Raw genomic sequence first — 24,524 nt, 5'->3', positions numbered from 1 at the left:
TAAATTTTCTTGTGAAACAGTTCTTATCAAGATATGACATGTTTGTCTGTTGCCAGAGTACTTGATGGCCAGTAGTAGTTGTGAATGCTAAGCCTGATTTGTGTTCCCTTCTTTTTTCAATGTCTTTTATATGTTCAGCCATGTGGATCTCTCTTGACCATCCAGTCTGGCCTACGTAACAGATGCCGCAAGAACAGTGAATCTGATAAAAGCCTGGTTTTTTCATGGGATGATACGGAGGTTTTGGATGTAGGAATCTTGATATTTTTTGTAAAGGAAGAAAAGCCACTTTTATGTCGTACTGAAAGTTTATGTTTTATCTTTTCTCAATACCGAAAACTATCTTCAGAACTGCTTACCCACAGAAACCTTTGCTTACATGTGGAAGCTCACGGTGAGTGCCTATGGTCTAAAGTAACACAATAGAGAAATTACGCATTAAGCATAATGACTTCAACTGTTTAACGTTTTTGATCCGATGCAGAGACAATGAGATTGTACCAAAGTTCGTCAGAATTAAGCGTGTATTCCACTATACTAAAGCAAATAGAATCTACCAAAAAAACAGAACTAGCTTTTTAAGAGAATGGATTGCAGCCACTAGATAAGAGCTAGCAAAGATAGGCCATGATACATTTACTGTACAGAGCGAATTGGCTACATTGCTACCATCCGACCTCTGAGATAATATTGATAGCATTATGTACAACAAAGCTACAGCTGTTGATAATCAGAAGAAATATAATTTAATAAAAAAAGTTTAATTTGCTCCAGCAAGGGACAAATATCTCATCCATATACAAAGTTTAGCACTATTTTTAAAATGTAAAGTACCATGTGGAAACTTACCTAAATTGGAATCCGTAGCCCTTAAAAGTATTAAGACAAGATAAAAAAAATAGTGATGATCAAAGTAGACAAAGGAAGTGCAACAGTAGTCATGAATTCTGAAGAATATGCAAGAAAAATTAACATGCCATTAGAGGATTCCAATACCTATTCATTTCCCCTATGTACATTATCATTGATAAAAATATCATCTACATTATGTAGATGATATTTTTATCAATTGGCCTGGAACGGTAGTTGAACTGATTGCTTTTAAAGAGTTTACGGAATTAACAACGCATATAAAGTATATTAATTAAAGATAACTTTAATAAATAACTTCTATATTTCGGCAACATCACGCTGCCATCTTCAGGAACATAAAGATATGGTATGTGCACGCAGGCACTAACAAAAGCAAATGAGGAAGAAGGCAAGAAACTAATATTGTTCCTAAAGTCCTAATGGCCCTCTGGCGGGCTAATTTGGTTGTCTTGGCAGTTGGGCTGAAGTTCTCAAAATGTAGGTCTCCCAAATTTGGGGTAGTTTCATGCACCCAAATTTGTTGAGGTTAGGAACGTTTTTTAGAGCTGCTGAAGATTCCTTGAATAATCTTTCGTATTTAAACTTGCTGCGGTGTATTATTTTTGTTTTCTTCCAACGAATTCTATGGTAGGTATCTAAGGCATGGTCAGCCAGCCCAGAGCGCTGTACTGGTGAAACCAGATGTAGTCTTTGTGTTCTGAAATCCTGATATTTGTTGTTCTGCCTGTTTGGCCAAAGTAGGACAATTTGCAGCTGCAAGGGACCTGGTATATACCAGGTAGGTCTAGGGCTGGTCTTTGGTAGAGCAGATAAGGGATGCCAACTTTTTATATGGTCTGTAACAAGAAGTAAGGTCATATTTTCTGAGGATATTGGTAATTTTCTCAGAGGTGCCCTGGATGTAGGGGATGGTGATAGATTTGGTGTAATCTTTATTGTGGAGGGGGGTTGTGGTTTACTGGTTTTAGTATTTTTTGGATTTTTTGGGAGTTATAGCCATTGGCTAAGAAAGTGTTGTGGATGTGGTTTAGTTCGGTAGTTAGGGCCTTGTCATCTGAGCAGATTAATTATATAGTGTTATATAGTGTTTTTATAATCCCATATTGTTGTGAGGGGGGGGGGGGATGGTGGGATTGCTCGTGAATGCATCTGCCAGTATGGGTGGGTTTTCTGTAAACAGAGAAAACCAAAGATCCATCAAGCTGGCGGGGGATTCAAGTGTCTAGGAAAGGGAGAGTGTTGTTTTCCTCTTTTTCTAAGGTGAACTGGACTCTGGGGTGTTGGTTGTTTAAGTGTGTTAGGAAAGAGTGGAGTGAGTCTGAGCCATGTGGCCAAATAGCGAACACATCACATAACGAAGCCAAATAGTGGCTTTTTGTGGGGCGGAATTTAAGGCTTTCTCTTCAAAGGTCTCCATAAAGAAATTGGCCAAGGGTGGGGAAAGTGGTGAACCCATGGCTGTCCCCTCTATCTGTTTGTAGAACTTTCCTTGCCAAACGAAATAGCCTAAGTTCATTGTGAACTGAAATAGGACTGAATTATGTTCCTGAAGATGGCAGCGTGACGTTGCAAAATATAGAAGTTATCTTTAATTAATATACTTTATATGCGTTGTTAATTCCATAAACTAATTACCAGTTATGTTTGACCAACGCATAAGCCTTGCTACTAGAATTTTAGAGTATCTAAACAATTTGCATCCAAATATAAAATTCACTATAGTAGAACATAAAAAAATTACCTTTCCTTGATATCTTTATAGAAGTAAACAAAGAAGAAAAAAGGTTATCATTTTCCGTACACAGAAAGCCGACCACAACATGAAGATTTCTTAATGCTGCCTCACACCACCACCACCACCCATTGCAAAAAAAATAGGCATAATTAAAACCTTGAGAGACGGAGCATACAATATATCTAGCACACAGATGAAGCAAAATGAAGAATTACACTACCCGACACAGACCCCTCGCACTTAATAGTTTTGAACCCAAGACAATTAAAAAAAATTCTTAATACAACTCCTACAACTCCCTTATCAAAACAAGATTTAGAATGCAATCACGCTGCTGTACATCAAGAATGTCACTGACAAATTGGTCACATTGCTACGCAAGTATGACATAAAAGTGACTTTTCTTCCTTTACAAAAAATATCTAGATTCCTACATCCACCAAAACCTCCGCATCATCTCATGAAAAAACCAGGCGTTTATCAGATTCACTATTCTTGTGGCATCTGTTATGTAGGCCAGACAGGAAGGTCAGGGGAGATCTGCATGGCTGAACATATAAAAGACATCGAAAAAAAAAGGGAACACAAATCAGGCTTAGCATTCACAACTACTACTGGCCATCAAGTACTCTGGCAATAGACAAACATGTCATATCTTGATAAGAACTGTTTCACAAGAAAATTTAAAGAAGCTACAAAAATGCTTAGAATCCCTACACAATGCAATAAAAATCAAGGCTTGATTTTACATCATGTCTGGTCTGCCTTTATCAAAAATTTAATTGCTTTGGACCTCGGATATAACACACGCGAGCCACAGAAAGTGACAACAACTAGCATTGTTCCAACAAGAATACAGTAACGAACGTATTATTTTGTATTCAGGTTCTCAATTAATGAACAGTTATGACTATATTACAGTTATGACATGTAAGTCTTACGACGAACGAAACTTGTCAGGTTTTTTATTCTTTTATTTTTTATTGTTTAATAAACATGTGGTCTCAATACCGAAAACTATCTCCAGAACTACTTACCCACAGAAACCTTTGCTTACAAGAGATATAGATGGTTTTACTATGCTGTATAGTGGAGTGGACCAACATATCAGAGCTTCTAGTGGTGTGGTCATTTTAATCAATAATAAATGGAAAAATAGAATACAAAAGTACAATTTCGTAAATGGTCAAATTATAACAGTTAAATTAAAAACAAATAGAAGCTACTTAAATATCATAGGAGTATATTCCCCTGAAGAAGGTAGGAAAGAGGATTCCGAACAATTTTATGAGGAACTACAAAAACAGTTAAATAAATGTAACAGAAATAACTATATATTAATAACAGGATATCTTAATGCTCGAGTTGGAAATAATACAATCTGAAAATTTGCATGAATAACAATGTACTTTCAATAATTTTAAAACAACCAACAGTTTTTTTTTTTTTCAAAAAAAAAAAAAAGAGGTATATAAATAAATATACTTGGAATGAACAAGATCTATAATTGATTATATTATCACTAATCACTAATGTACATGTTTACAGAGGAAATGAAATTTTTTTTCAGATTATTATTTAGTAGTCTCTAAAACAGATATACTAGCAAAATGGAGAAAGGAAGTAAATAAGAAAAAACAGGAATAGAACAAGTATACGAAGTATATCTATTACAAGAAGAAAGCATCAGAATGCTATATCATTCACGATTAATAGATTACATAAAAGAATTCCAAATCAGTGAAGATATGGAAGAAGAATGGAAAACTTTAATAAAGTTAATCCATAAAGTAGCCTCTGAAGTACTTGGAAAGAAAAACAAAATATTAAAAAGAAAAACATTAAAAATCTGAACAAAGATATAGAAAATGCAATAAAAGAAAAACAAATGGCATACAAATCACTCCAAAAACATACAAAGGAAACAGAAGAAATATACAAAAACAAAATAAATATACTAAAACCATAGTACAGAAAGCTCCACCAAGATTCTTGGAACAGATTTATTAATAAAACAGAAGACATAGAAGACAAGACATAGCCCACAAAATATTAAGGAAATTAAACAACAAAGAAAGAGATGCAGTACAAATCAACATATTACAAGAGAAACAATGGATAGAACATTATAAGAATTTATGGTATGACCCAAATTTAATAACAAAAAATAATAATGATGAAATCAGAACTGATATAGAACCAATAAAATTGGAAGAACTAAAAGAAGCAATAAAAGTATGAAAAAATAGAAAATCAACTGGATAAGATGGCATAAAATACAGAGCTTTGGAAATAGGACAGAAAATATTTACATCATAGATTCTTAAAATTAATAAATAACTGTTGGAGGAAATGTGAGGTTACATCAGAATGGTTAAAGCTAAGGTTATATCTATATTTAAGAAAGGAGACAAAGATGATTGGAAATTACATAGGAATGAGTTTATTAAATACAGGTTACAAAATTTACAGTAAAATCCTGAATAAAAGACTTAGAAATATTGCAAACAATCTACTCTCAGAAGAACAAAATGGTTTCAGACATGGAAGAACATGTATAGATAATATTTATGTGCTAAAACAAATTATTGAAAAAAGACGAGAATTTAATTTAAAGACTCATATGGTCTTTATGGATTACAAGAAAGCTTTTGATAAAATACATAGAGAAAAACTATGGAATATAATGAAAAAATAAGGATATCCATTACATCTGGTATAAGCTATACAAAGTTTATATAAAGATACAAAAATACAGCTACAGTTAGGTAATAAATTAACAGAAGAGATTGAAATAAATCAGGGTGTCAGACAGGGATGTAGCTTATCTCCAACTCTATGGAAAACAACAATAAAACAAGGTTTTCAGTTAACCAGAAGAATGTTATCAATATAATGCTGTATGCAGATGATCAGATTATATTACAAGACAATGAAGATGACCTTCAAAAATCAGTTTACAAATTAAACAAAATAAGCCAACAATACAATTTAAAATTTTCACAAAAGAAAACAAAAGTAATGGCATTTAAAGATCGGGATCATGTTAGATCAAAAATAGTTATAGAAAATAAAATAATAGAACAAATGACACAGTATAATTCTTTAGGCTGCATAATAACATATCTAAAAGATAAAGATATAGATGAAAAAATAAAGAAATTTCAGAAAATCTGTGGAACAATTAAATAGACACTGAATAAAAATATGACGAGAAACCAGGCTAAAATTTTATAAAGTAATGGCCACTCCTGCTCTGTTATATGGTTCAGAAACATAGACGGTTAAAAAGAAATATGAAAGTAAAATACAAGCTGCAGAGATGAGATTAAGAACAATTAAAGAATGCACAAAATTGGACCATATAAGAAATGAACTAGATATCAGAAAAGAACTAGATATTTATAAAATATGAAAAGGTCAAGGAATATAGAGAGAAATGGAAAAAAACATCTATCTAGGATGGAAAGATATTGGCTACCAAAAGAGGTGGATAGATATAGACCAAAAGGCAAGAGAGAGAGAGGGGGGGGGAAGACCAGCGACAAGATGGAAAGACTAGTGAAGTAGGAACAGACAAATGCCAAATCCTTGAAGAGAAGAAGAATATTACATTAATGGATGACTGTAACTTCTATGAGGAGAGAGTGTCCACTAGCATATCATAATTTAAGGAATATTATAAGTTATATGGAATTTATAAACTCACTATTTATTAATTCTGTATATAAACAAAAGAATAAAAGGTCAAGAAAAAACAAAGAAACATTTACCTTTCCTGCATTGACAGTATGCATGGATGAAGCTGGTATAAGGGTTGGTCCTGTGGCTACTGCTCCTTTTGGATCAACTGCATTTTTGCTCTGTAACTGAAGACTAAGTCCTTGAGCAGAACCTAAACTTTGAAGGGGTGGAGCCATTCCTGCCTGATGAATAGTTAAATTACCTGGAAGAAGCATCTGCTGATGAGGTGTATATAATTGTTGCAGATGATATGCTTGGGTAGGTAGAGGCTGTTGTATTACTTGTACCTATATCAAGAGAAGGGACAGAAGATGAGCAATATATGAAAACAGATAACCCAAGAAAATAAAATTATTAGCAGGACAAATGCATAAAACACTATATAGAAGATTGTTTAAATCATATTTCAAGAATTCATATCATGGAAATAAAAGGGCTCCAATGTGAAAAAGATAATGTTTGTCATTATTATTTAATAGAGTGCACTGTCATAACTTTTCACATTTGAAGTATTTTCTACTATCACTATTCAGTGCTAAAATCAACAACAACAGGATGAAGATGGTGGTATATCCACCACACCTGCAATTCTCTAGGGTGACCAGTTTCTGAATTAACTGGACTAAGGCTGTGGTCATGAAATTTGCTCCCTGTTTACACCACCAGAACAGCCACTCTGGGCTGGCAGACCATGCCTTAGATACCCACCATAGAATTTGTTGGAAGAAAACTAAAATAATACACCACAGCAAGTTTAAGTACGAAAGATTATTCAAGGAATCATCATCAGCTCTAAAAAACGTTCCAAACCTCAACAAATTTGGGTGCATGAAACTACCCCAAATTTGGGAGACTTACATTATAAGAACTTCAGCCCAACGGCCAAGACAACCAAATTAGCCCGTCAGAGGGCCATTAGGACTTTAGGAACAATATTAGTTTCTTGCCTTCTTCCTCATTTGCTTTTGTTAGTGCCTGCGTGCACATACCATATTTTTATGTTCCTGAAGATGGCAACATGACGTTGCCGAAATATTGAAGTTATTCATTAAAGTTGCCTTTAACTAATATCCTTTATATGCGTTGTTAATTCCGTAAACTAATTACATTATGTTTGACCAACGTATAAGCCTTACTACTAGAATTACTTCACAAATAGAAAAATCAATTGTATATTTATCTGGGTACAGGGAAACTTAACACAGTCTTCTTTTGCCCAGCATGGAAAATTATCCGACCATAAAAGCCAGTTCAATCAGAATCAGCAGATCCCAGCCAGTCTCAGAATTAAAGACCAAAAACAAGATCAAAATGACAGAAAAGTATTGTAAGGTTTGATATTTAAAAGAATCAAGGTAGATAAAAGCCACAAGCCAATAACAGTGTACTATATTTGTCAACTGCATATGTTCTTAAGATTATGGGGAAAGAACTGAAGCCAAATTGCATGTGTTCGGTTCAGGACACATGCAATTTACAGACAAAAAAGACTGTTCATGGTAGTGATGGGCAGTACATGGCATTGATAGTAGGTGTGTGTAGTAGGAGAATTAAGTAGTAGGGAAGACAATCAGATGTATATAGTGGAGTGGAGTAGAGTGCCTTTCCACGATGAGTTTGTGGATTCCTTGGAGGTGTCACATGATGATGATAATAATAAAACCATGCCATTTCTTTCTAGATTCGCTAACTTGCCAAAAGAAAGCTTAGAAAAACATATCATCACAGATGGGTTTCCAACCCAGGAGTCTTTCCTAATGGTCTCTTACCTTTCTATACTGATGTCTTGAAAAAACAATCCACTACTATAATTATGTCAGTGTTTATGATATTCCTGCAATAAACTCCAAATATAATTTCTAGATCACTTAAGGTCTCTAATAAACAAAACGGGGGGGGGGGGGGGTCCTCATACAGGCAATAAAAAGCATTGACATCTTAGAATTACTCAAACAACCGCTAAGTGAGACTGAGTGAGATCAGCAAACCCAGTTCGGTTCAGGACACATATTATCTATATTATTTGTTACATATTATCTGTAACAAAACAGATAATATTCACTCATCTATCCACAATGCAAAGTAAAAATGAAATAACAGTAACAACCAGGGCTGTATATTCGGGGTGTGCTAGGTGTGCAGTGCACACCCACAGAATAGCAATATCACCAGTATTATATTTTTCCATTTATTTCTGTCAGACTCCCCTAATTGTTTCTTGGCTTTGCATGATTCCCAAAATAAACACAATATAATAATGCTTCATGAAGAGGATACTTTTCAATGCATAAACATTGCATCACATTCATGTTAATAGTCCCAGTGTGTGTGGTCACAAATGGAACATCTCTGAGCCCTTTGAACAGACATACAGATGGCACAGAAAATCAAATTCTTAGAATTCCAGTGGTTTTAAAACCGTCCAGAAGGCAAGGCTGTGTGCTGAGACAATAGCACCCAGAAATCAGTGGCTGTGATTGGTTATTGTGTCAACGAATCCAATTGAACATTGTTATTTGTCATGAGTTGCTGTTTTTGATTTCCTAGTTTCATCTGTTTTGCATCCATGAAGTGTGAACTGACGTGTTTAAGGACACTGATATATAGACACGTTTTTAATATATAATTTTCTATAAATAATTTATAACTTTTTGCCCATACTTAAAATGGGAAACAGTGTTGACGATCTACTGAATGTCCTGTTTTCTGACAGCTTTTGCAGATTATATGATTGAAGTCGACGAAGGTAAGCCTTGTCATCCTCTTCCAAATTTACTATTATATTTACAACTCTGAGTAATTCAAATATACTAACAACCAAATACAGCATTCTCCTTCATTATTGTTTTCTAATATATCTTAAAACAAACACATTGTACTCCACTCTGTGCAGATTTGGTTACAATTAATTGATAAATTAAAGTATTCAAAGTTATCCCAAACAACACTCTTCTAATGTCAAATGTCCCCTGGTGTCAGTATTTTGTACTATTTTTTTATCTTCTGTAAATAAAAACTCCATGTTCCAGAGTGTACTTATACCAAGTTTGGTTGAATTTTGCTACATTTTTTGCTACAGGGCTCTGAACACTTCCTCTTTAATTATGGCCACCCAGTATATTAATGTTTATGTCCCCAAAACACTAGAAGTCATCCACACTTTACTTTTTAGTTCTTCATTAAGTTCTCATAATAAGTTAATTCCTAATGATATTTATTTCGGCTAACTTTTTTAATTTTAATGACGATTTATACATTCAAATTTTTGGTTTCCTGATGTGCAAAATCATTAGTAGCCAATTGGCAGAAATGTTTTTGGCACATCTGGAATCCAGTACATTATCTCCCCCCCCCCCACACACACAGCCCCCAAGCTATTTCATTCTATTGTTGTTACAGGGATGATGTCATATGCACTGGGAAGTGTGTATATAGTTTTTGAGGTAGGTTTTACTGTTAATAAAAATATAACAGGGTCTTTTTTTTGTTTGTTTAACGTTTTCTTGATTCGTATTAGCACAACCATTCTATTGTTTTTTATATCTTTAATCATACCATTACAGCCAATTAGGTTAGTTTTGTAAGATATTTAATAGCATTCTTAATTTTTACAGTAAGAATGCTATTAAATTCACTCACAACACAATTAGGAGTTACATAACAGTATAATCATATAGATTTTTATATTTCATTTACCAGCTTCACTAACAATTGTGGCTAAACAGCTGAAATGTTTTGCTCTTCTAGTTCTCAGCTGCAAATACAGTTGAGTTTCCATATTCTTGCCTATTTTCATAGTTTTGTCAAAATTTTTATTTCTGATAATTTAGGAGTAAAACATCATTTGCATAAAACAAACTAAAGAGCTCAGTCACCTGTCTCCAAATTTCACCATGGTCTTACACCTGATTTTACTTCAAACCATCTTTTTGTTGGTGCATTAATTCTAACTGCAGAATTACAACATACGTACAGGCTACATATTTCTCTGTATAGTATACCATTTACCTCATATAACTGTCATGTTTAGAACAGCTTTTCTCTTGGCACCTAATCATATGTCTTTTCCAGATCTACAAAATTTAATATACACCCTCTGTCCAAAAAGAAACCGAACTTGTTGAAAATAAAAGAAACTAGTGGCACCACTGGTTGTACCTTTTTTTGTTCTCGAAAGCGGCAACTTTCATTAATGTTGTGTCAACTGTTTATGACATTTGTTTCATTAGAAGCTGAGTTATGGTGCCAAGAGTGACAGTGTGTTTTTGACGAACGGTCGTCACGATATTCATGCCATACGCGAAACATTCTCGTGACCAATCACTTCAAAACTTCAAGATAAAACTCACCATTTACCATTTTGGCCAGGCGGAACAAATTCTTTGTGGATAATACCACTGGAATCGTAGAAACAAATCAGCATTGTCTTTACTTTTGACTTCTCCAAGTGACTTTTTTTCAGATGCCCCTCTTCTGGTGGTCTCCACTCAGCACTCTGGTGCTTTGTTTCTGGCTCATACTCAAAATACAACATTTCATCACCAGTAACAATCATTTCAAGGAAGTTTGAGTCCTTACGAGCGGTTTTAATGAGGTCCTTGCAGTGTTCGATACATTTTTTGGTCGTCAGTCAACTTGTGGGGAACAAATCGTGAATTCAATTTACGAAGGCAACTATGCACAACATTTTGACCCAAACTTTCGGTCAAAATGTTGTGCATAGTTGATTTTGGAATCCCCAATTCAATCTTCAATCAATCTCACGGACAATTTCAGGTTTTATTTGATGAAATCACTCACTTTTTGGATTTAACTTTGCTCAGTCCAGTTTTGAATGGCCCGGCTTTTTGTCGTCCTGAAGCGTCTCACGACCACTTTGAAATCGCTTAAACCACTTGTAAACTTGAGTACAGGATAAGCATTCATTACTGTATGCTTTTTGAAGCATTTGATGTGTTTCGGTAAAACTTTTACCAAGTTTAACACAAAAGTCAATCGCAGCTCTTTGTTTGAAACTCATTTTCCAACCATTCGTCAAAACACACTGTCACTCTTGGTACTATAACTCGGCTTCTAATGAAACAAATGTCATAAACAGTTGACACAACACTAATGAAGGTTGCCGCTTTCGACACAACAAAAAGATACAACAGGTGGCTCCACTAGTTTCTTCTATTTTCGAAGAGTTTGGTTTCTTTTTGGACAGAGCATGTGCATCCTTTTATATGTTCATGCTTTCCTGGTAATATTTTGTAATAAAAATTCTGGTAATACCATTGTCAGTGCTATATAATACAAAGTCCAGTGAGAAACAATATTATCATATGGGTCCTGTAAATATAATGACTACTGTGAACACTGATTGTTGTTCATCACTTTCATATACTGTTATAAGACTCTGCAGAAAGCAAGAATTTCCCTCCTACTGTCTTACCATACAAATCAAATTCTAGTACAACTGCTGAATGGTTATTTCTATGATCGTGAGATATTTAATAATTAAACTGAGCTGATAGGAATGTGAGATGCTGGGACGGGGGGGGGGGAGTATTAAGAAATTGGGAAATTTTGAAAAATAAGGAATATGAATAACTAATACATGGGAGAATTATATTAAATAAAAGTTGGATATTTCTTTGTATAAGTGACACAAAACAAAAAATGATGCAGGAGATAAGGTTGATATCATTAACATAGAAAGTTAAATAAAGGAATATAGCAGTGTAAATATTCCTTATCATCTATACACTATATTATACTCAGCTGGCATTCATCCTACAGCATGGAAGCAAGTTCATATACAGCTGATTCCTTAAAAATGTGATAAATGTCCACAATCATGCTATTGACCTAATGCTCTCACATCAGTTTTGTCCAAAGTAATGGAGAATTATAGTCAATTTCTCCAGGTGGCAAAGAAGTTGACTATTGATAATCTTCTCCATTACGTTGGACAAACCTCACCAATCTGAATCCACAGGAGATCTCCTGACCTACACCATGCACCACTGGACATGCACAATGGAAAGATTTGGAGAAACCTCTGCTGTTGGACTTGACATTTCCAAGGAATTTGATAGGGTCTGGCATGGAGGGCTTCTCGAGAAATTACCATCATACAGACAGACTGCTTTCCGCCCTTTGTAACTGGAATGATTACATCGATAACTGCATGTAATACTGGAAGATGTTCTCTCTTCTGATTTGACTGTCAATGCCCCCTTCAGTGCTCGGTTATTTCATCTGCCCTCTTCCTGGTGTGTGTGTGTGTATATATATATATATATATATATATACACACCATAAGTGCTCTGAACTCTGATCTCTGCAGTATTCTTCATTGGACCTTACTTCTCCACTTACTTCTGATAATGCTCAGCTCAACAGTCAAGAAAAGAAAGCTCTTCTTGGACTGACTCTTACTAGTATCAAGCCTTTCCTGGCATAATCACATCACTTCTAAAGCATCCACAGTTTCCAAAAAAAACTTGTCATCCTTTTTCACTCAATATACTTCTCTTCTGACCAGTTTCTTAATCCGTATAAAGCTCAACTTTACTCGACCTTGGAATACTGCTCTCATGTTTGGGAGAGCAAACATGAGAGTGTTAAAAAAACAATAAACACCTCACTCACAGAAGTTCTCCAGACACTGTCTCGTAGAAAATCGGTTTCCCAAATGTGTCTCTTTTACAGATATTTCCATGGCCACAGCAGAATTGTCATTTATTAAGCCTCCCATTTCTGCCAGATCTACAGGAATTCAAGCAAATGGCTGCTCAATATTCCTTTACAGTCAAACTGAATACTCACTGAACCCGCAGTCTTTCATTTCATCCACCTTAGTTCCGTGGAACAACCCCACCCCATGAAGTATTTCCAATGACTGCAACTGCTAAATGTTTAAGAAGGATATCAACAGATTACTCTGCTCCTGATTCATAGCAGCAAATAAATGCTGCACACAGCATTTATTTGCTATATTCCTTCACCCATCCCCACCAGACCACACCATAGTGTCAAATTGTTATTATTAAGAGAGACCTCCAGGGAGTCTGAGACTCGTCAAGGGAGGCCACATACCACACACACACACACCAGCTATCATACTTATTCTTGAATTCATTCACACTGCTTACACTCACAACATCCAATGGCAATCCATTCCAATCACGCACCACCCTATGAGAGAAAAATCTAGCCCTCACCCCTTCTTAGTAGCATTCATTCTCAGCTTCCAAGGATGCCCTCTTGTCCTTTTCACACCCTCCATAAATTGAAAAATTCCATCAATTGAAATCCTGTATGATCCTTTCAGACTATTGATGAGAAAGAAGGGTGATAAGATTGAGACTTGGTAAGTCTCAATCATATTACCCCTCTTTCTCCTGTTTGCTAGTATGTGCAGTCTACAAATTCTCAATCTATCTTCATAATCGCTATTCTATATTCCTGATATCATTTTTAACACTCTTCTTTGCACTCTCTCACCAATATATCAGAATCACAATGGAAATGCTATAGCTATTCCTTCCTTTCCCTGATAACTGTTGCTGATTTACAACATCTTATAGTTATTCATAGAATTTCACCTGTTTATTCTTCTTCATCACAATAATGCCCATTATGTCAACATTATTATTATGGGCGACTCCAGGGAGTCCTTAGACTCATCGAGGAAGGCCCTAAACACCATGTCCACACAACTATTCGACATTCTCACAGTATCTATCATACCTTGCCTTGCACTCATTCACTGTCATAGCACCCACAACAGACTCTGGCAGCTTATTCCACTCATTTACCACTCTAAAAGTAAAGAACCCAGCTCTAACACCCTTGCTAACCACACTCTTGCCCAGCTTCCATACATGTCCCCTAGTTCTCCCACCACCAGTCCTGATCTCAAAAATATCCTCTGAATTAATCCTATAGAAATCCTTCAGCAATTTGAATGTCTCAATCATATCTCTCCTTTTCTGCCTATCAACCAATTTATGCAGCCCACCAATCTTCAACCTGTTCTCATAAGGTTCATTCCATAGACTGCTATCATCTTGGTCACTCGCCTCTGGATCCTCTCCACCTTCTCCCCATCAAGAAGAAACCTAGGTGACCAAATCTGGACACAGTAGTCAAGATGAGGTCTTATCAAGGCTCAGTACAGAGGAACAATAACTTGCTTGTCTCTGCTCATCAAAGTATTTTTCAGCAACCAAGTGATTTGATGAGCTGATTTAGCCACTGTTGCAATGAGTCCCCTAAACTTCATCTCCCTATCCACCAACACTCCCAAGTCCCTGGCCTCATCAATCTCCTGGAGTACAGTTCCACCAATGTGGTATACTGCTGCTAATCTTTTCACCCCAAAATGCATAACCTTACATTTTGTCACATTAAATTGACAAAATTAGCCCAGAACTCCAATCTATCCAAATCATCATCATCCTGCAAGATTTTGACATCTTCTGCATTCATTATTGCCCTACCAAACTTTGCATCATCAGTGAACAAATGAACCGTTCCTCTTAGATCCTTCCCTATATCGTTAATAAACAAATTAAACAGCAGTGGTCCAAGAACAGAACCCTGTGGCACACCACTAGTCACAGGCCGCTTTTGGATTCCACTCTTGAATAAACTACTCTCTGATAACTCTCCATCAACCACCCACCTATCCATCTCAATAACCCTATATCCATTCCCATATGTTGCAGTTTACGGATTAGAATTCCATGTGGTATCCTGTCAAAGGCCTCAGCCAGATCCAGCAGTATCATTGTAAACCCATTACCCTTATCCAGTTCAGCCGTCACTGTGCTATAAAACTTGAGCAAGTTACTGAGGCATGATCTACCCTTCACAAAGTCATGCTGTCCCCCATATGGTATCTCATTTTTATCAATCCATTCCTGTATTTTTCCCTTGACTACTTTCTCCAAGATCTTGACAACAATTCCTGATATGCTGATCGGTCGGTAATTTGCAACAGTAGTCTTGGATCCTCCTTTATGCAGTGGAACTATTTTCCCCTCTTTCCACACCTTCAGGACTAAACTAGACCCGAGACTCAGATTAAACAACATAGTCAAGGGCACTGATAATTCTTTAGCCGCTTCACGTAAGACCCGTGCCAGTATACCATCCAATCCCACAGATGTATTCACATTAAGGTTCTGTAATAGACTATTCACCTCCAATTCATTCATCACAATTCCCATATAAACTAATGGTTCCTTCATTCTTTCAATGTCACCACCTGAATGATATACTCTTGCAAAGTGCTCACTCAGTAATTCCACTATATCGACTGATTCAGTGACCCCCTGACCATAGGCATTCCTTAAAATCATTCTGCCATGTACAGTTTTTCTGCTTGCAGCAAAAAATTTAAAGAACTGTTTGGGTTTCTCTTTAGCTTGCATAGCTATGTTTCCTTTTATAATCCACTTTTGCTTTTTTTTACCACACTCGTTACCCTTCTGGCCTGCGCTTTATACTGTTTGTGTGCCTGTAGGTCACCTTTCCTCTTTAAATTCCCTCCACAGTTGTTTCTTTTTTTTGCAGCTCAAGCTTAATGGTGTTATTCATCCATTTAACCCCTACTTGTTTTACTATTCGGACCCTAGGTATACAATCAGTCATAACCTCCTGTAAATGCTCCTTGACCACTTCCCATGCTCTGTCAACATAGCCCTTGCAGTTTTACATGCCATGGCACTGAACCAAGCAATCTCCTAAGCTTGTCATACTTGCCAGCACGGTAATTCCACATATACCCTGTCTTAATTGAAAATTCCACACCTTTAGCCACCTCCCAGCTCAAGGATATGAATATGACCATGTTGCCAATAGGTGGCAACATGGTCATATTCATCAGTCAAATTCTCAGATGCTATTACCAGGTCAAGCACTCTCAAATCCCTAGTATTTTCTATTACATGCTGTCTCAGATAGTTATCCCTTAATAAATGAATAAAATCCAGTTCCTTCCTCACATGTCCTCTCCTCCTTGCAATCAATGTTACCATAGTTGAAATCCTCCCATAATAATTACCCTCCTTCCACTCATTTCATCAATTTGTTTATGCATACTATCTCCACCATCTATTCCATCACCTGGTCTATAGCAGCACCTGCCAACTTGGCAGAGTTATTCATAGAATTTCACCTGTTCATTCTTCTTCATCACAATAATGCCCATTATGTCAACATTGCACTTCTCTTCAAGGTCTACTCTTCTGTACTCTGTACTCTTCAAGGTCTACTTCTTTCACATTTGATATTTCTCACACTAATGGTTCTTATCTTCTGTTATGCTGATCTTGATTACTGGGTTTGCTAAGGTAGCTGAATTTTCATTGTAACGTGGTTCTCTGATAATAGAGCCAGGCAATGCCTTAGCCATCATGATATTCCATCATGTTTTACCGTTGTGTTTCTTGTTTAGCCCAATACAGAATAGGTCGGCTAAGTTCCTAATTGTCAGCTTGTCCTCATTCATTATGAGGTGGATATCAACTGGTATAATCTGCTAGAAGAGGGGAGAGACCATACAATAGGTCAGAAGCCCCAGACAGTCAGTCATTCACATTCCTTAAAGGATATTTGAAGGTTTCCTTGAAGTTACCTAGGCTCGAACCTTAAACTATCCAAATATTTCCGAATAACCAATAACATACAGAACAGGAAGCCATTTCAAAAGAGATAGCACTGAGAATAAAAAAGAACATTTGATTGCAATCAAATTTTCCTTTTTCCTTAAACTTTTGTTATTGCTTCTTCTTAGTAATAAATACAGTAATAAATTTAAATCTTCAGGAATGTTAGCAGAGCTATTCTCAGGTGGTATGGTCATTTAAACAGAATGGGACAGGAAAGATTAGCAAAACAGGTGATCTCTGCCAAGTTGACAGGAAAAAGACCCAAAGGAAGACCAAGGTGATAGGTGGATTGATAGGTAAAAAGTGCCTTAGAAGAGACAGAAATATAAGATCTGATATGACTCTTGACAGATAACAGATTGATTTGGAGGTAAATTGCCGATAGGAAGTTAGTAACGATGTAAGTTTTTTATGTAGTACTCTCGAATATCCTGTACATCCCTTGAGGGTACATGTCAGGAATTTGATGATGATGATAAATTTAAATCACAAAAGGTTGGAACATGTCTAGTTTGGTGAAACAAATCACAAGTCAGCAGAGTTAATAGTCGTTACTGAAAAGAGCAGATATAATTAGGGCCACCTTTAGAAAATAACATCAATATCACACCTCTTACCGATGTCATCCACTGCTCACAATAAAATGGCAATAAATACAAAATCTAATGACTGTAAAGAAAGTACTTTCATCTACATTTATTGCTTAATTTAAAAACAATTATTACCTCACCCCACTTATTTTAATCATGAACACATAAGTGCATATGCATGAATAGTCTCCCAATATTTCCTCAACTTAACCATATCTGATTAAGCTGGAAAAATTCTGTAGAACTATGGCAGACTGAAAAAAAAGTCCCTTGATTTTAAATCTGGCTTCATATATACAGGGTGTTCGGGATAAATTTGACAGTTTCGTAAGGAAAAAGAAAATCTTCTTTGTATCTATTAAATTTAATGAATTGACAAAAAAACATTACAGGCAGAGTTAATTACAATACTATCAACAAGATTTACTCAAAATAACCACCATTAGCATCGATCACAGCTTCAATTCTGCTTCGGAACCTCGAACAAGCTGATGCTACAGTCTCCCTGGGAAGGGCCGCAAAAACTGTTTTAATTTTATCCATTAACTGGGCTTTTGTATTACTGGAAGTGCGATTGGTGTCTTTTTCAACTGCGCCCCATACAAAATAATCCATGGGGTTAAGGTCTGGGGAGTTTGGAGGCCAAACATTTGGACTGGTGAAGTCGTAGAAATTTTCAGACAACCATTTTTGACTTTTCCCAGAGGTGTGGCAAGGGGCCGAATCCTGCTGCCATACATACGGCCTACCATTGGCTACCCTTGTTATCCAGGGCTTGACTACAGTTAGCAACTCCACGAACAAAGCCCGAATTCCAATGCCAGGGTTCTTCAACACCTGTTCCTGCAGATTTGCGAGGAATTCTGCTGTACGAACGCAATCAGATCGTCTGCTAGGGATCTTTCTTCTTGCTACATCCTCGTAGTCACCATTGCAAGTCTCTAGTTCATGCCTGATTGTTTTTACTGTATTCAGGGAGCATTGGGCAGCAGTCGTAATATCCTTATTTTGATGGCGGGCACGAATCATCATGATACAAGTTATTCTCTTCCATGATTCAGGTGGGTTCCAGCTATCCATCCTTTCTGACATCTTGTATATGAATGAAGAAGGGTCCAAACTTTTAAATGAAGAGAAGTGTGTGTTAATACATGTAACTTACGGAAAAATATAATTAATTATAAATATGTCAAATTTATCCCGAACACCCTGTATATCAGAAAGCCCTCCCCAAAATAAATGAAGCTGATAATGAATTATGTCAGTACAATGTTAGTTCAAATCCAGAGCAGAAAATCATATAGGTACTTAATATTACTGTTAAGTTCAGCCTTTTCTCCAAATTTTCCCAAAGCATTTTTATCATACAGATTCATTTCTTACTTTTCTATTTTAGTCTCTAAGAAATACAGGTTTTCCTTTGTTGGAGACTATATGTTGTCAGCTGTCTTCTTTGATGACTCAAAAGATTCCACCATTTCTTCATTATAAATTTCTATGCAACAAAAGACAACAAATTTGGTGTCTCACCAAACTCTGTTTATAATATAACAGTTGTTACTTGCAATGTTTTAGGACATACAGAATCAATAGCAGTAACACTGATATAACCTCTTGCACCTGAATATTATTTCCTGCAAAAAAGGCAGCACAAATCCAAAAAAGCAAGTGATATAATAATGAAAGGCTTATTCCATTTCCTAAAAAGTAGAACCAAGGAGATTTGCTAAAATCATTAAATCATTTTTCTCCACAGCAATCTCCCCCTTAAGTCTTCTGCTTATTTGCAATTCACATCCAAAGTTTTAATTAACCTACTCATCTCTCCTCCTGGAAAACAAAACTAACAAACCATCAAGAAATTATATTCTTGGTTTCATCCTTTATCCAAGTGAAGCAAACAGAGTTTACACGTTAAGTAATTTCATGAGTGCACTACTTCTATATAGAGGCTAATGACTTGGTATCAATCCTTAGTATCCCATAATGCAATGCACATATCCTTTCGGACATATAATGCTATGAATTAGGGAAAGGATCACTGCCCAGACCAGTTTCTACCTTTACTGAGGTCTCATCAGTGGGAGCCAAGCCCAGAAGCGATACTAAGGTTGAAGTAATGCAGAAGTCACATTTCCATATACAAGTAGTCAAAAGGCATCACACCTTATTAGTAAAATACTTTGGATTAGAGATAAATGTTGAAAGTTTTTTCACTTAGTTATACTATAAATTAAAGATGCCAAGACATTATATTCTTGGCATCTTTATCACTAGTGAAAAAACTTCAAAGTCTAGCTCTAATCCAGAGTATTTTAATAATAAGATGTGACAATTTGACTTCTGCATTACTTCAACTTTGGTATCACTTCTGGGTCTGGTTCCCACTAATGAACCTTCAAAACAGTATCCGGAGAGTTCATCGAAAAGGCAATTCATCAAATGAACAATTCATCGAACGATAATTCGTCGCAAATGCAATTCATCAAATGAACAATTCATCGAACGATAATTCGTCGCAAATGCAATTCATCAAATGAACAATTCATCGAACGATAATTCGTCGCAAATGCAATTCATCAAATGAACAATTCATCGAATGATAATTCGTCGCAAATGCAATTCATCGAAAAAACAGTTCACCGAAAATTTAAAATTTTCGAAAATGTTATGAGAAAATTGATCCATTTAGAACAAACCCTGAACCGTGAATAAGGAGATTACAATGCTACTTTCGTAGGGAAAAATTATAGAACAATATGGTTCTTATAGTCTTTCTTGTCCGATAACTGTTTCATGTCTGTTCATGGGACTGATTTGCCTGTTTCCGGAAGAAAAGCCCAGCCGTATCTATATTATGCCTGCTAACTTACCTTTAGCAGAATAGGACTGATAAAAATTATGCGTAAATGGGATCCAACTACCCAGGTCTTTCTAACTAAACGGCTTCGTTTTTATCGACTGAACTATGCGGGCTTCATTATTATTGTTGTTGCTAGTAGTAATATGCAACTTCGATACAGCAATTATTATGGGATGAATTTTACTCAGATTCGCTATTTGAAACTTTTACAAGAAAATGTCCAAATGTTCCAGTTTTCAGTTCAGCTATATTTGGGGCGACAAAGAAATAACGTGTTCAAATTATGTACTGTATTACAAAAACTCTCTGACTTAAATGACTTAGTAGAAGAAGTTTTGTGTATATAAAGTATTTGGTACAAGAAGCTGTCTGCATGGTTCAGTTTCTGTTCTAAATGGATTACTTTTACCATAACATTATCGAAAATTTAAAATTTTCGGCGAATTGTTTTTCGATGAATTGTTCATTCGACGTATTGCCTTTTCGATGAATTTTCCTGTAACCTTCAAAACAGGTCGAAACCGGTCTGGGTAGTGACCCTCCCCATAATGCATAACATTATACATGTTCAAAAGTTCATTGCATTGCATTGCATTATGGGATACTAAGGCAATTGATGTTAAGTCATTAGCCTCTATATAGAAGTAGCTCAGTTGTGAAGTTACTTCATGTGCAAACTGTTTGCTTACACTTGCATAGAGGATGAAACCAAGAATACAATTTCTTGGCATCTTTAATTTATAGTATAACCAAGTGAAAGAACTTTCAACTTACAATGCTAATAATGAAATCCCCCATATAGTGCCATTCTTTAGCCACCCATTACTCCTCTTGATTATCTTTCAGATGATTCTTTTACTTCCTTCAAAGGGAGTAAAATCCTTTCCGTTTCTTTAACTAATCAGCCAGTTAATAATTACTAACTGATAGCAGAATTTATATTAAAAATTGAAAAATTTTTGTGTATATAAAGTATTTGAAATGCAAACATTTCTTACCTGCTGAAGAGATGAAGGGACTGTTGTCAGGGCTGACTGTATCATATTTTGTGGTGGGCAAGTTACTTGGGAAGGTGCAGTCTGAGGTGGAGCAGGAGTATGTGATATAGGAGGATGTGGAAGAGAAGGGTGAGTTACAGCTGTTATATTTGGAGTAGAATTAGAAATTACAGTTGTCCCTGCTGCAGGGGGAAGAGAAATACTCATGGGAACTGACACCATGGCAACTGTGGTAGTGGCTGATGTCTGTCCAGATACTTGATCGCATTGCATGTTACTGATAGCAACAGCTGTAGCAGCTGTAGAATGTGGTGGTCCAGATGATGATTGATTTTCTTGATTCATGATTTACAAATTATGAAGACAGCTGCAATGTATAAAAAATTAATAAGCAACTTTAAAAAAATGTAATTAAAAACTCTTCAATATGCAAGACAAAAATAAGACCAAGTCTGAAAAATAAGACTAAGTTGCAGCACATAGTATTTTAGGAGTTTGTATGTATTTTCTTCAACTCCCTGGTATTTTAAGAGCTGACAATGAAAATTATATAATAACTATAATAATTTACTAATTTCCTGTATTTCATCAAACTCAAATTGGCAAAACAAATCTATGTTTATTGAGATTAGAAGTTTTTAGGACAGAGAGATTCAATGAAGAATCTTTTGTACTTATAAATTATATATTTAGTTTAATCCTTTATCCAAGTGTAAGCAAACAAAGTTTGTGCCTGAAGTAAATATCTTCAGGACTGGGGCAACTAGTGGCAAAGGTTGACTAAGTTCTCATCACTTTCCTTGGTATCCTATAATGCAAAGTACATCTCCTTGCAGACGTGTATAATGCTATGCAATATGAGAAGGGTCACTACCCAGACTGGTTTCGACCTTTATTGAGATCCCTTCAGTGGGAGCCAGACCCAGAGGTGATACCAAGGTTGAAGCAATGCAGAACTTATATTTCCATATGCCAGTTGCCAAAAGGTGCCATACCTTATTATTAAATTACTCTGGATTAGAGAAAGATGACGGAAGTTTTTTTCACTTAGTCCACCTTTGCCAAGAATTGCCCCAGTCCTGAAGATACTTCAGCTGCAAACATTGTTTGCTTACACTTGGATAAAGGATTAAACTAAATATATAATTTATAGTCTAACCAATTTTTTTTTTTATTTTTTTTTTTAATGTTCAATGTGGTAAGGCCACAACACAGGGAGTTTAAAGCAAATTGATAAACAAGTTAGCTGGGAGAGAAAAGTGAAAAGTGGAAAGCCCACGACCAATAGATGAAATAGTTAGAATTCATGGTAAACTGAAATATTCAGAAGAAATGCTGCTTAAATAATATCAAAAGTATCTTTTAAAAAAATAAATATCAAATAAACATCAAGAACAGTTCATGGAAAATTCTTCCCCAACAATTCATTATGGAAAAAATTCTTTGCAAGAAAACTGAAATACTGTAATGATAAACATATATGAAAAAACAAATGCAAAAAAAAAAAATATATATATATATATATATATATATATATTAGAAAATATAGTTTATTTCTATATTATTTATGTAATTAGATTTCATTTAGTTTTTTTATAATACAGTAAGACCCCAACATAATGCTATTTCATTAAGTGCTCTTTTGCAAAAATGCTTTGTAAAATGGTAATGCCACAAACTCAATGTGTTCAAGCCCTAACACAGGATAAAGATACATAATTCTGCAAATTTTCCAGCTACAAGTGATAATACTGAATGTACAAACTCCCTTAATAATTTGGTATGTGAAGCATGAAATACATTAAGTTATTAAATACACACAATAGTGTTTGAATTGGTTAAAAAATAATTTCTTTTATGAGCTATGATGTCTAGAAAAAGTAATGAATGTGAAAAATCAAAAATGCAAAGAAAAAAGATTTACATGGAAATAAAAATGCAAGTGTTAAGACAGAAACAGGCAAACGTCAAGATGATCTAGATACTTTCTTAAACTTAGTGGCATCTACAGTAGCAAACAAATTAATCCAAACACTCATATTTTAAAGAAAATTTTTTATTTAAATTTTTAAAACTTCAACTTTTATCTAAAATTTATATGTGCTCCTCTGTTCCTAAGTTCATTAATTCGCTTAGGCATGGACCCTACCAACATAGAACACATTTTTCTTATTTCTGCATCTTAAAACCATACTCTCATAATGGATTGTATTAAGTTAATCCTTTGTATCACAATTTAATTTTGCAAGTTTCTTTTTCACTATGGCCCACAAATTTTCTATTGGGTTAATGTGAGGAGAATTACCTGGCCAGTAAAACAACTGGATGTTGTGATTTTTGAAGAGCTCTCTCACTTTTTTTGAAGGGTGGCACGGGGCAAGATCCTGCTGGAAGATGAGTAGCCCAATAGTTTTGGTGTATGCAGATCAAAAATCTTGAATTTGGAACTAGTTTTAATTGGCCAACTGGTAACATATTATCTAACAGACTTAGTTTTATTTTTTAGTGATACTATAGGATTCTTTACTATAGGCATATAAAGTGATGCATTGGATAACAGTTCTTTTAATTTATTATATTCATCTGTGTTTAGGATCACTGTGGCATTGTCTTTGTCTGCTTTCACTAGTACTATGTTTTGGTTTAGTTTTAAAATCTTCAGGGCTGCATTTTGATGTTAAACTTTCTGCAGCTGGTTTTGATTCATGTCGAAGTTTCTGAAAGGAAAAACTACATAGACACTGGAATGAAAATAAACAATTTATTAACTAAAATTAATTATTTACAAGCCAGTGTTTTGCAAGCTCAATATCAGAGGCAATTTAACAATCCACACTCAGTGAAGACACAGCAAAATGATCTGAATAACAAGGGCAGTCATATGCATGGAGGGCGGCAGTGGTGATCTCTGTTATTAATGCTGATGGGTAGATAGAGTAGATAGAGTGATGAATCAAAATCTATGAGATCATACCATCGGTTCTTACAGTTAACCTGGTTCTGCAGAGTTTGTGCTACTTCCATGAACAGTCTGTCTCATTTAAACTGGGATTTGTG

At 35.4% G+C, this 24,524-nt stretch overlaps 1 protein-coding gene across 12 annotated transcripts in view; it reads right to left on the bottom strand.

Annotated features, from left to right (window-relative positions):
- Window positions 1-24,524, bottom strand: part of LOC150105365 (uncharacterized) — a 521,942-nt gene that overhangs the window by 245,258 nt on the left and 252,160 nt on the right. For all 12 annotated transcript variants that reach the window (XM_090394098.1, XM_090394099.1, XM_090394097.1 and 9 more), the window contains 2 exons: window positions 21,468-21,834; window positions 6,382-6,639 (listed from right to left, as the gene is read on the bottom strand). In XM_090394098.1, the coding sequence (XP_090250224.1) occupies window positions 6,382-6,639; window positions 21,468-21,812 (603 nt within the window). In that variant the 5' untranslated portion in view covers window positions 21,813-21,834. The remainder of the gene's footprint in view (window positions 1-6,381; window positions 6,640-21,467; window positions 21,835-24,524) is intronic.

Source organism: Typopeltis vanoorti, chromosome 6 (assembly GCF_054136105.1).
Source record: "Typopeltis vanoorti isolate ZY-2024b chromosome 6, IOZ_Tvanoo_1.0, whole genome shotgun sequence".
Taxonomy (NCBI): domain Eukaryota; kingdom Metazoa; phylum Arthropoda; class Arachnida; order Uropygi; family Thelyphonidae; genus Typopeltis; species Typopeltis vanoorti.
The sequence above is the reverse complement of the archived record's forward strand: the minus strand, read 5'-3'. Positions and strand labels throughout refer to the sequence as shown.